Source organism: Danio rerio, chromosome 18 (assembly GCF_052040795.2).
Source record: "Danio rerio strain M-AB ecotype USA chromosome 18, GRCz13ab, whole genome shotgun sequence".
In the NCBI taxonomy this organism is placed as follows: domain Eukaryota; kingdom Metazoa; phylum Chordata; class Actinopteri; order Cypriniformes; family Danionidae; genus Danio; species Danio rerio.
Genome location: NC_141038.1, coordinates 44,151,047 through 44,164,346, shown reverse-complemented (window position 1 = coordinate 44,164,346; position 13,300 = coordinate 44,151,047). Strand labels below are relative to the sequence as shown.

General features: G+C 33.9%; 3 protein-coding genes across 3 annotated transcripts in view; 2 read left to right on the top strand and 1 right to left on the bottom strand.

Moving 5' to 3' along the window:
* grk7b (G protein-coupled receptor kinase 7b) overlaps positions 1 to 13,300 on the top strand; it is an 845,646-nt gene that overhangs the window by 738,380 nt on the left and 93,966 nt on the right. The window lies entirely within an intron of this gene.
* Positions 1 to 13,300, top strand: part of rasa2 (RAS p21 protein activator 2) — a 241,741-nt gene that overhangs the window by 166,390 nt on the left and 62,051 nt on the right. The window lies entirely within an intron of this gene.
* LOC100332250 (transmembrane protein 255B) overlaps positions 1 to 13,300 on the bottom strand; it is a 71,609-nt gene that overhangs the window by 43,445 nt on the left and 14,864 nt on the right. The window contains exon 3 of the mRNA XM_087293392.1: positions 9,752 to 9,814. Within this exon, the coding sequence (XP_087149518.1) occupies positions 9,752 to 9,814 (63 nt within the window). The remainder of the gene's footprint in view (positions 1 to 9,751; positions 9,815 to 13,300) is intronic.

The following is a 13,300-nucleotide window of genomic DNA, read 5'->3' as shown; positions in this document are numbered from 1 at the left end:
CCTGTCGTCTTTCATCCAGCGAATTCATCCTCGGTAAGTGTTTTAAAGTCAAATTCTGTCCGTTAAAGGATTGTTTTGTATATATTTCTGTGTATTGTGTGTGTAATTTAAAAGAATTAACCAAGTGACTAGTTGTAGGTTCTTATGTTATGTCACGCTATCCGTTAACAAATGGTATTTTAAACAAGAAATAACAGACGCCAGGCGGTCATTGTAGTGTTTGCGAGGTATTAGATACAGTAAGTTTATCTTGAGTGAGTTTTTGACCATACGTTAAGTTACCTTAAAAACATAACTTTAACTTATTGTAACTGCATTAATGAATTCTCTATTTCAGCACAACACTGAGATGAAGGCGAAGTCACCATGAAAAGTTAAACGTTTACCGTTAAGGTAAGCTCTGGTCTTCACATAGTCATTATGACTATGCTATCATTATGGTAAAATTTTTCAACTGTAAGTTAGTTATTTAAACTAAACTCATAATGAAATGAGTCTTAACTGTTTTATTAAATGGAGCTGAAAATTAAATGCAGTTGAATTATTTTAAGCTAACGTTAATATTAACAAAATACATATTAATTGTCTATTTCTCAATAATGTTAATGAGCTTGATTTATAGTGTGTCATTAATTGTACATTTAATTTTTGGTGTTCAGGTGTACCTGAGGTGAGTGTATGTTCTGAGTACACAGATATAAGCCAAAGTCATTATCACTATATATATATATATATATATATATATATATATATATATATATATATATATATATATATATATATATATATCCATCCTATTCTAAGAGAAATTGATGGGGTCAGGGAATGATTTGTGTACAAATGTATTTTAACCCCAAACAGATTGGTATCGTTGTACCATAGATTTAGATTAATTAATGTTAAGTCTTATTTTACTCTTATTATATTTATCTGTTTTTCAGCTACAGTAATTGATGTTGAAAAACTGATGCTACCAATCACTCCTCACTTGATTATTCAAGGTAATGTTGATGTCTTCCTCATTTTGATTAGATTTTGAAATGTCAAGTTGTTCACAGATTTGTTGTGAGGAGTTTCATGTACAACCTCTTTTTCTTCTTCCAGCAGTTATCAATATGTTATTTTATGCTATTCATTTGTCTTAACATGGATTGCATGTTGAAGCTATCGTTTTATAGTGGGAAAATGTAAAAGAGAATCACTGAATACACTGGCATAATGATTCTGCTTGTTCACAGAAGGTACTTGAAGGTACAGAAGGTACTAGTTTTCCTCAAGCGACACATCAGTTTTTATGACTATTGCTTGACACTTGAATTGAAGGGACAGTTCACCCAAAAATGAAAATAATAGCATCTTTGGCATCCTCCACTTGTTTCAAAATAGTTATATATTTATTTTGTTCCGTTGAACACAAACTCGTATTTTTTAAAGAAATTTGGTTCAAATATGAATGTCAATAGTTACTGGTTACTAACATTCTTAAAAATATCTGCTTCAGTGTTTAACAGAAATTTAAACTAGTTTAAAACACGTCGAGTAAATAGTGGCAAAATAGTAAACTATTCCTTTAAATATTTTATTCTGAGACTTTTATTTATATGTGTCTTGTCTTTTGCCATATTGTCCTTCTAGCCCAGATTGTGATGGACCTGGAATGCGACACCAGTTACTCTTAAGACAAGAACCGAATAAAGCACAGATGTGGAGGGATTTGCAGCCAAACTAACTGGAGGGAAGGAACCTTTAGGTAAAATCACCTACTTTATTTAGATCTGAAGTATTTTATTTGACATAGAGATTTATTGTTTTAATTCTAATTTAAAGCAAACAAGGTTGAGCACCCCTGGTCTAAAAGCTCAAAAATGCTGTTTCCGTGATAAGGTTAAATGTAGTTCAGAAATAGATTCATTAGGATCAATGCTTAAAGTAAACATTTTCTTCTCTCTGTAGACCAAACATGTTTACTGTCCCTCACATTTTAATAAATTGTTTCTGTTTTTGTTTTTTACAGTGTGGGTGAACATACTACCTGGATGTCCAACAAAGCCTGCACAAGCGCTCATTTGATAGCACATATTCTGTCCTGTCTACATCTCTGATGACCTGGAAGTGCTTCGACATCAGTGAGTAATACATCTTTATATTGTCATGCATACAGGATTTCTGTAAGCTTAGCTTTAATGTTAGTTTGTAATCAGCAGTGACTGTTTTAAACAATTAAGTATTTAAATTATTCTCAACGTTTTACTGATGCTGTGCACAGTAACGTTATGATGATTTAGTTTGAGGAAATGTCACTGGAGAGGTGTTCGTATAAAAAATAAATAAATAAATAAATTGTATGAAATGACTCGATAAAATGTTTATTTGTTTCGCTGACATGCCATCATTGCTGCATATTAAAATACAGTAATACGAATTGACAGCAGAATATTACCACAAATATTTCATGAAGTAGGCTAGACTGCTCTTTAGTTCTCTACTCAACTTTAACACATTTCCTCGTGTCGCTGAGCCTCTCTGCAGATTTTGCCAAAAATTAATGCTTAGTGATTACTTTGTTTTATGCAAACCAAATATCAGTTACTTTTATCAGTAACTTATTTAAAAAAAATCACCCACAGCTTTCATGTTCTCTAACGCAATCTTGTCTGTAAGTTAGAAGTGGATTTATATGTGTTAAAAACCTAAAAGTATTTAATTAACATTAGTCACTTTAAATTAGATTATTTTATTTATTTAATTTTAAATATGTAGCCTCTTAAAGTGAGAATGAACTGTGTTCACCCCTCTTAAATCCGTGGAAGCACTAGTAGTGTGATCATGGAATCAGATATTCAAGCTATACAGAGTCGGACATTAAGTTAAGATGAGACTTTATTTTTTACACACCTGTGTGGACACCTGACTAGCAATCTTCAAGAACAATGCCCGCTGATATTTTCCCCATTAACGTTAGCGTAATTGTGAATTGACAACAAACTGTATTTCACCAACAAAACAATTAAAAAACTGTTATATATATATATATATATATATATATATATATATATATATATATATATATATATATATATAAACAGCAGTGCAGTGTTTCGTTTCTGAATGAATTAAATGGTTTGAGGCATGATTAGTTTTTACTCCAGTGATTGATTTTGCTTGTCATTTTTGCAGGATCATCATCATGCTGCTACCCTTTTTCACTGTCCCTTTCCACATCATTTGGCCTTCATCATTTCCTGTCTTGTAGCAGTATTTTCACCTGTTTTTAAAATTGTAATAATTTTTGATGCATTAATTGTTGACTGGTTTTAATGATCAATTGTTTATTAGTGTTCTGTTGCTCTGTTATATTGAATTATTGCTACTGTTTTAGCATGGTTTACACAATAAACCTTTATTGTGAAGTTAAAGTTTCAGTTTCTTTATTTTTCTTGTACATCTTGAACAGTTAAAATAACACTTGTGCAATTTTTGAACATTTTTACCCATTATAAAGTAGCACTATTAAATAAAATAAAATACCATTTAATAACTGTAAAATAATATACAGTAATAATGAAAGTAACGTTAAAATACCGTAGTTCTTCATGGTAAAAATGTACAATAAAATACTGTTTTCAGTTTTGCAGTATGTGCACCACTACTGTAATTAGTGTTACAGTAAAAATCAACAACAGTAAAATGATGTATTACATTTTACAGTAAATGTAATACTAATGTTATTAGTATTACAGTAATGTTACTGTTTTATGAAATACAGCAGCTACTGGATAATTGTTGCCAGTAACTTACTGTTAATTTAACAAGAAATCGTTTACAGTGTGGATTAAAATAGTATTTGAGCCTATGTTGGTCAAGTTGCACTTTTAACTTGTAAATAAAATCCAAGGTGTATAATAAGTCTAATAATTCTTAATGTACAAACAAAATGAAGGAAGCCAAGGTACACATAAACTCATCTTGAAGTTCTTGATTAGCACATGCCTCAACACATCATTAGTTCATTATAAAGTGTTTATGTTTAGTGTACATATAAGTCATTCATTTTCTTTTCGGCTTACTCCCTTTATTATTCTGGGGTTGCCACAGCGAAATGAACTGCCAACATATCCAGCACCTGTTCTACGCAGTGGATGCCCTTCCATCACTGTGAAACACCCATACACACTCATTCACAAACCCTGAGGAAACCCATGCAAACACGGGTGAGAACATGCAAACTCCACACATACATGCCAACTCACCCAGTCGAGGTTCAAACCAGCGACCTTCTTGCTGTGAGGCAATCCCACTGCGCCACCGAGACGTCCAAGTGTACATATTAGTACATCATTATTTAAGTAATGCTCTAGTGTTACCCATTTTCTATATGACTTTCAGTCTTTCAGATCGTCCTGGAGGTATTTTGGCCCGCTCTTCATTACAGTGTTGCTTCAGTTTATTGAGGTTTGTTGGATTTTATTTTAGGGCTGCACAATATATCGTTTCAGCATGTGTTCAAGCATCCAGAATAGTCACATCACAGGATAAGCAATGTTGATTCAGGATTAAAGTTGACCAGAAGCCACAGTTCAGAACACAAGAGAATTGTGGAGTCACTGCAGAGATGAACTAGAATGGAGTGAAATGTAATCATTTTCATGTGCTTTTAAGGCCTGTGACTTTGTGAGCATTACAAACGAGTTTAAAGCATTCAGCACAAGAAATATCATTGCTTGTCACTTTAATAAAAGTTAATTTTATTAAATTATTTAAACAATTAAGATTATACAGTGATATTTTACATTTTACTATTGCATTTCTGTACCTGAATACTGCTAATCTTCCCAGAAAACCGTAAAGCACTTTTATTTCACTTTTATCAGAGCTCTATTGCATTCATCTACATTTCTAAGTAGTTTATTATATGTAATGCTTGACTCACTCCTCTAAAAAATCATTCTAATCCATTGAAAATAGTGAATTCTTTACAAATAGAGCTATTCAATACGTAAAATTGTGGTCCCACTTTATATTAAGTGTCCTTAACTACTCTGTACTTGCATCAAAATATAGATACAATGTACTTAATGTGTTCATAACTTCTGGGGCTCTTGAGGAGGGATACGAGTAAGGTTGAAGAAAGGTTTGATGGTATGGGTAGGTTTAGAGTGGGTTAAAATGTAGGGAAGATCAACAGTGTACTAACAAATTAAATTATATAAATTAATTAAAGATGTAGTTACATGTATTCATTTAATCAGTCATAAGTACAATGTAAAAACTTGTATTTAGACAATAAACACATTGTGACGATTTATTAATTTCAGCGTAAGTAAATACCGAATATTAGTTAAGACTGCAGAAAAACAAAACATCATATATAATGTAAGATTACTGCACGTGCAATAATTGTGCTGCGCTTTGGTTCTCCACATCAGTATTTCAGTCAGGATGAGCTCTGGACTTTAGGTGGACTGTTTAACTTTGATTCTTTTGTTTTTTGGACTGGATTGGATCATTTTCAGTTGAATGACACAATTTTGGCCAAGCTTTAGCTATCAGATGGACAGCCTCACAGTTGGCTGTAAGAGACTTTGGTATATAAGCCCAACAAAATCATCACCCCTTCAACAACACGCTGTAGTTTGGGTATGAGGTGTTTGGGCTGATCTGCTCTTTTGGCTTGTGATGATGCTCATGGTGGCCAAACATTTTCAAATTGGTTGTAGGTCATTGTTCTAGAACTCTGAAATACTTCATCCGAAATTTTTGAATGCATTGTTTTTGTGTTGGTATCCGAATGAGTCCTATCGATGCTATCTCACGGCAATTTGTAACTTTTTGATTTTTGTGGCTAATACATATGAATTTGTACAATCTAATTCGTACTATTTAGTATGATTTTCTTATACCCCAATGATAGTTGGGTTTAGGAGCGGGGCTGGGTGACATGCCTTTTTAAAATCTGACATTTTCATAAGGCTTAACTTGTACAAATTTGTACGAATTAGCCACTAAACTGACAAAACATAAAATAGTTAGGTTTCCTTGCGGGGTCAAGCTGGTCCGATGCATATTAATTAATCCATTGCAAAAGAAATAACATAAAACAATTCAGACTCAATTCAAGCAATACTGATCTTATTCTGCGATGCAGAACTGCAATTGTTTTTGTGATTGTTTTGGAACTGAATATTCAACTGCCTATGGGAGAAATGACGAGAAATAGTAAACGGCAGAAAACAATCTTGCTCTACAAACAAGTGTTCTCAAGATTTTACATCGTGAAGAGTTTTCAGCATCAGTTTGAAACATCCAGCATCATAACTATGTGTTTAACACTAGAAATTAATCAACCCACACTGAAAAAAATTATTCAAAGATGATTCCTTGGATTTACTCAATTTTTTTACGTTAAGTGGTTGTAAACAATTTATTTGTGTTGAATTTAAACCAACAAATTAAGTTGAACATAATTAAACTTAATTTGTTTGTTTAAATTAAACACAAATAAATTGTTTGCAACAGTTCTGCATGCAACACTTTTTTCAGTGCAGGCTCATTCTGAAAACGTAGTCCCGTGGATGTTTCTGGAGACCGCGAAATACGTCCCGGGAGGTACGTAGGGCAGCATTTTATTTTTTTAAGCGAATGCTACGGGGCGGTGTGACGCCGTTTCCTTTCGCGCTTGCCGGCTGAACGCTTTCCTCCATGTGGAGGGCTTTCCCGCCGCAATCAGTTTGTTCGGTCAGCTAATCTTGTGTGTCGGCGGACTTCAGATGCAGAGAGGAGGAGTTGACAAAGGCGTCCGTGTTCGAGTCCGGGGAAGAGCGGTTCCAGAAATCAATAAGACAAAAACAGAATCCAAAAAAATAAAGCGAATGAGTTCATAACAGTGTGAGAACGTGGTAAAATCCGAAAAAGTGGTAAAAAAAAAAAAAATTCATGCTTTTTTTTAACCACAGAGTCTTCCTTTTGGTAACCCTTCCAAAAATACCCTACTTGTGCCATTTTTTCATTAGTACTTTCATGAAATGTATAATTTAATACGTGAACTGAAGCCTGTAGAGTCTGTTGTGAAGTTCTTATGTTGTCCGCTATTTCTCTCAGTGTTACACAGTTTGATGGGGTGAATTTGTTGGAGTCCTGAAGTGTTTGTGTGTGCCTTGAATGTCTTCAACCTGTGAATAAACTTCCTCACTGTGGAATAATGAACTTTAGATTGTTTGGAAATGACTGTATTTTTTAAGCAGTTGCTCCTCTAAGATCATCGCTAATGCATTCATCTTTGGCATTGTGTTCACACACCTGAAAGCTCTAGAAACACAAGCTGACAAAACTTCTGCTTCTCACACTTGTTGATGATCAGTTTGTAGTGTTTGGCTAATACTGACCCTCTTAATTCTTATGTTAACTGTAAGGGTGTTTATAGTTTTGCACTCACCGCTTTTACATATTGGCTTTATTTTTGTTAAATAAATAATGACACAATGCAATTTGTCAAGTGTTGGTGTTCATCTAAGGTTTCCTTTTCAGATTTTAAAACCTGACAAAAACCACATACTTTTTAAATTATGTTTATTATAAAAAATATAATAAATTCCATATTTATTGATATGGAACCATGAAATTTGATAGAGGGTCCAAATTTTTTGAGATGACTGCATATAAAAATAAAGTGCACTGTAAAAATATACATAAATTATCAGTTTTCTGTATTTTGTGATTCATGTTTTTATTTTTTATTTCCCCCATTTTGCTTTTAAGTTGCATTATGGGATCTTGATCTATCGTCCATCAACTTTTAGCCTTGAGAAGTTCCAAAAAGTGACTTTGAATTGATATATTATCTGGGTTTTTATACATTATATTATTACATTATATTATTTCAGACTACTAAAATGTCAATAAAACTCACTTTGTTAAAATGTAGAGTTGAATTTTTAACATCAAAAGTTGACAAACCGAGATCAAGATCCCATTATGCAATTCAAAACTGTAAATAAAAGGAAAAACACCTGTGACTTTTAATTAACTGATATTTTATAACAGTGTGTACATCAGATAAAGTAATATTTTATAATTTCAAGGCTTCTAGAATTTGTCTTTTGAAGAGTAGACTTTTGCGACTTTCTTATCAAACTTAATGGCGCTTTTAAAAAGTACACTTTATATTAGGGCTGTGTGATTAATTGAAATTGAATCGCAATTGCAATTTGAAACGTTGCAATTAGTTAATCACATTGCGTTAATATGAAATTATATATATATACATATATATATATATATATACATATATAGTTAGATTTGTCCTGGTCATTAATGCTGATGATAATTCTGATGTTAAAATATTGTGTTTGAGACATATGCTTACAATCTGTAATGTTCTGCGTAAAAACTGTCACTGATGTGATTTTCGTGAATACAGAAGACCGGGTGGGTATTTTTGTATAATGGCAGGTGTTGGATACTTTTTGGGCTGGAATCATTCAGCTAAATCTGGCAACACTGTGTGCACTTTCATTTCCACTGCTAAGAGCGGTTCACTTAACATGCGGCTCCCAAAGGATCACTCTGTGCCACAAACTGAATACAACTATTTTACTTGTATTCACAGCCTATGCAGGTTTTGTTAACTAAAGTAGACTTTTTTTCAGAGGCGCGCGCGCCCGCCCTCTCTGTGGTAACAGCTGACGGTCATCTCACGTCATGTGTGATTTTGCAGTCTCAAACACATTACATGAAGACAGAAATTGCATTTTTGAGGTGAATTATATCTTACAAATACAGCATGTGACTCTTTCAACACAATTTGGAGGTGTCCTCATCGCTGAACAACGTATGTAAAACAATGTGAAGACTTGCGCGGCCACCATTGCTACTGAACTTGAAAATATGATTGACAGAATTGCAGAAATGCTGGATTAAGATCGCCTAGGGCAGGGTGGCCAACCCTGTTTCTGGAGAGCCACCTTCCTGCAGATTTCAGTTTCAACCCATATCAAACACACCAGCCTGTAATTATGATGTTCAGGTCCTAATTAATTGGTTCAGGTGTTTTTGAGTAGCAACTGAAATCTGCAGGAAGGTGGCTCTCCAGGAACAGGGTAGGCCACCCCTGGTCTAGGGAGTCAAATTGAGATTGCGATCTTTTAACGATTAATTGTGCAGCTCTACATTTAATGTATTTTTTGGCATTATCAATGCACTGTTGCTTTAATTGAGTGTGAGAAGTGTGGCAAAAATAGACCCAGCGCCGAAACTACCAAGCTACAGCTGCTTCAGCGATGCTCACGTTCTGCTCATACTTGCAGTGTGAAACAGGCTTTAGAATACTTTGAATTAGAACAGATTTTTTTTTATCTACTTACACTGCATTTATTGGTAAAAAATGGACAAAGCTTTCTTCTTTTTGTGTTTAACCGAAGTAAGAAAATTTTAAAAGCGAGTAATAAATGACAGAACTTCATTTAGCGTGAACTATCCCTTTAAGAATACCCATATGATGTATTTTAAATACAGGCTCCATTAAATGTTAAGTCTGCACTTCACATATTTGCACATTGGAAGCATGAGATTCGAATGTTTCCATAACCACCACCATGAAGATAAGGGATCATAAAAAGGGTACATATTTTGTGAAGCATAACTAGAAAGGACCATAGCAGAAAGACTAGGTATCATGCTGAGCAGGATCATAAAACAGGAAGACAAAGCCCAAGATGATGATGGAAGGCTGAAAAAGTTATGTGGTGATATCTACCAGCTGTTTGCGGTTTTCCTCCAAGCTCAGTCCAAGAACTCCCAAGAACGATCCAAACGCCAACTGCAATCAGTAGACAGACGTAAATGCAAGAAGAGAAACAAATGAAGCAGACTTCTCTTAAGAACATAAGCAGCGCCATATGAGCACTGGAAATCATTATCATCGTTTCGATTAATTTCATCCGAAAAGATTTATGACACGGCCTCAATGGTTCTATCAAGCTTAAGTGACAAGAAAATATGAGGGGGAAGTCGGAAACACGCAAATATTTCAGCAATCATGGGATAAGTGACAGATCCAAACCCCTCTGCATGTAAATGATCTTCAAGGCTGTCGGTTTATTAGAGATATACTGCAGTTGTCCTCCTAGTCCAGGTCTCCAGCAGGGTATCTGCAGGAGTTTCACAAAGCGTCCAAGTTCACAGATGGAAAAAGAGATGTTTTGGTAACACAGTATGTGGTTTACTTCTCACTGTCAGACTGGTTTTATCATCTTCTTTTTCCTGCTGTGAGCTTTTGATAATGTTTGACGCTGTATCAACAAGAAGCTTGGTATTTATAATGTCTGAACAGACTTGAGCTCAGCGATGAAGTCACTAATGCGATTCATTAATGGAGAACATGCCGCTTTGAGGGGTAAACAAGCCAGAACTAGCTTTGTCACGATTGCCAGTTTCAAGGTAAATTTTCTAATGTATTACCATTTCAAACTTTAGTCTTTTCATTAAAACCGTGATTGAATGTTTATGGAAATGTCCTTTGGTTGAAAATTTTTGGGAGAAAATTTTAAACTTTTTATCCATAGTATTAAAACAAACTCTCCACAATTTTGCATTTTAAATATTTTACTGATAAGAAACTAATAACGTAGTGCTTATTACATGCAAAACTTATAATAGCTCGTTTTTGGAAAAATATAAAAAGGCAGCATTCTGGACAACGGTTGTGGGAATTGTTTTATTGTTTGGCTTTAGAAAAATTGACTTAAACAGTCAAGAGAAAACCTGAATAGTTTTTCAAAATTTTGGAATCCCTTTGTAGGATTCCTGAAGCAAGCTGATACAAATCTTTTCTCTGTATAACTTGTATCACCTGCTATTGAAATACACTTGTTGTTATATAACGTACCTATATATTGTATGTGGAAGTACATGCATATACTTATATATTAGTACAGTGCCTGTCATATTTGAAATTAGTCCTTAATTAAGACAAAAATATCACAATTTGATTTATTCATCAAATCGCACAACCCTTTTATAAAGCAGCTACGTGCAGTATTACGATAAACAGCGCAAACATTGATCTTGTTTTTTTTCCCAAATGCAGGTTTAGCAAAGAATACATTGAATTACCAATAAAAACACAAACAGTTGTGTACATGAAATAATATAAACATAAACAAATCCAAAATGCAGGATCCATGTTTACATTTTTTGTCACAAAATTGCGTAAAGCTGCCAATTCCAGTTGCCGTTTGTTTATTTTTAGATACAAAACTTGGTGAAATGAGTATGCAACAATTATTTTTTAACATTTTCAGATGATTTCAATAATAGTGATCACATTGATAACTATATTTTCATATCATGATTGTCTTTTCATATCATGATTGTCACTACAGTCATGATATGACATGTTTATTCTTGTGCAATAATCAATGAACATTGCTGTCGTATCATGACTGCAGCAGGCACAATGATATTACAAAGGTAGTTAAGTAAAAACACTGCGTAATATCATTGCGCCTGCTGCAGTCATGGTACAAAAGCAAGCACTTTGATTATTCCATCAGAATGAGAGTATAGTTCCTAGTCATATCAACCTAGATAATCACAACTTTTCATTTTCTATGGGTCTTACTACACAATGTAATACAGAAAAGTCAAGCTTTATACAGGAAAATAATCAACACTCTTTTTAAAATTTTGTGTGAGATGCTAATGGCCTAATTCGATTCAATGATTTATGCTAAGCTAAGCTAAAAGTTCTACACCAGACCAACAGATTTGCTGAATGGATTCAAAGGTTGTTAAACTCAACTGTTCAACTCTGGGGAAGTTGTAAAATGAGCCTAATCCTAAAAAAAACTATTTCCATCAGGTACATATTAACACGGTTATCTGGCAGGATCTGATTTCATCTCATTTTCATCAGTGTTCTTTTTCATAAATCTCCTTTAGGTTTTTGTTATACTCATTATACTCATCAGAGCATATGTGACTCATTAAATATGCTTAAAAACAGCTCTTTTACTTCTGTAACTTCAAAAAGGACTGAGCAGAGACCTTGAAATTTAGCAAATTGTAGCTTGTTTCCTAATTTCCACTGTACATGTCAACAACACCCAGTCATTAGAGTATTACTGTAGTGTACTGACTGCCTAATTTCTGTTAACACTCTCTCAACAGGCATTCCACATCTGTAAATAACTTTGCAAGTGCATGTTGTTTTTCTTGTAATCCCAACCTTAGAGTCTGCTATTCCACTAATATTTAATGAGAGTCAACAGAATGTCTAAAGCAAGCACTGTCAATGAATTGAGAAGCACATACTGTACCTCAAAATTCGTTCATTCATTCATTTTCGGCTTAATCTGGGGTTGCCACAGCGGAATGAACAGCCAACTTATACAGCATATGTTTTATGCAGCTAATGCCCTTCCGGTCGCAACCCATCACTGGGAAACACCCCATAACTCAAAATATTGTACAAAATCATACAAATTTGTATTGATGAACAAACTGACCCATAGTGATTCAGCAAAGAAGAAACACTGTGTGTACTATATATTCAAGTTGTTCCTTAATTGCATTCAATTGGCAATCCTAACTCAATAACTATATGTAGGATTGTGCTTGACTATTTACTGTTTTGTTCTCTAGAACTAATTATTTAATCCGGCTCCAGGGGACACACAGCACATTTTATATGTCACCCTTATTTAACACACCAGGGCCATATTCACAAAACACCTTAATCCTTTTTAGATTTTCTCCTAAATTGGCATGTTAGGAACTATTGTTAGCCTTAAAGGAACACTCCATCTTTTTTTTTTTTTTCATTTTACAAATCTCCTAGAGTTGAATTGAACAGTTGAATGGAACCATTTCTGAATCTGTTCAGCCGATTTCCTTTTCATTTTTAGCATAGCTTGTTTGCGGGTTTGGCCATTAGCATTACCTTAAAAAAATGTACACTGTAAACGATTTCTGTTGTTTTCACAGTATTATACTGCATTTCTCAACAGTTTTTTACTGTATAAGCTGTGCACAGTGTGTTACTGTATATATTGTTGTTTTCACAGTATAATAATGTATTTTCAACTTTTCTATACTGTGAACATGGTTAACAGTATGTTACTGTAGATTTTACAATGAATTTTGGGGAGAAATCAGTTACTGTGCATCTAAATACAGTACTGCAAATGACTAAGAACAACTCCACACACACTATATATTATGATTATTACGTTTATTTATTTTTAGACAAATTATTTTGTGAAGTAAATAACCTAACCAGTTTCTTCAGACTGTTCAGTGCATT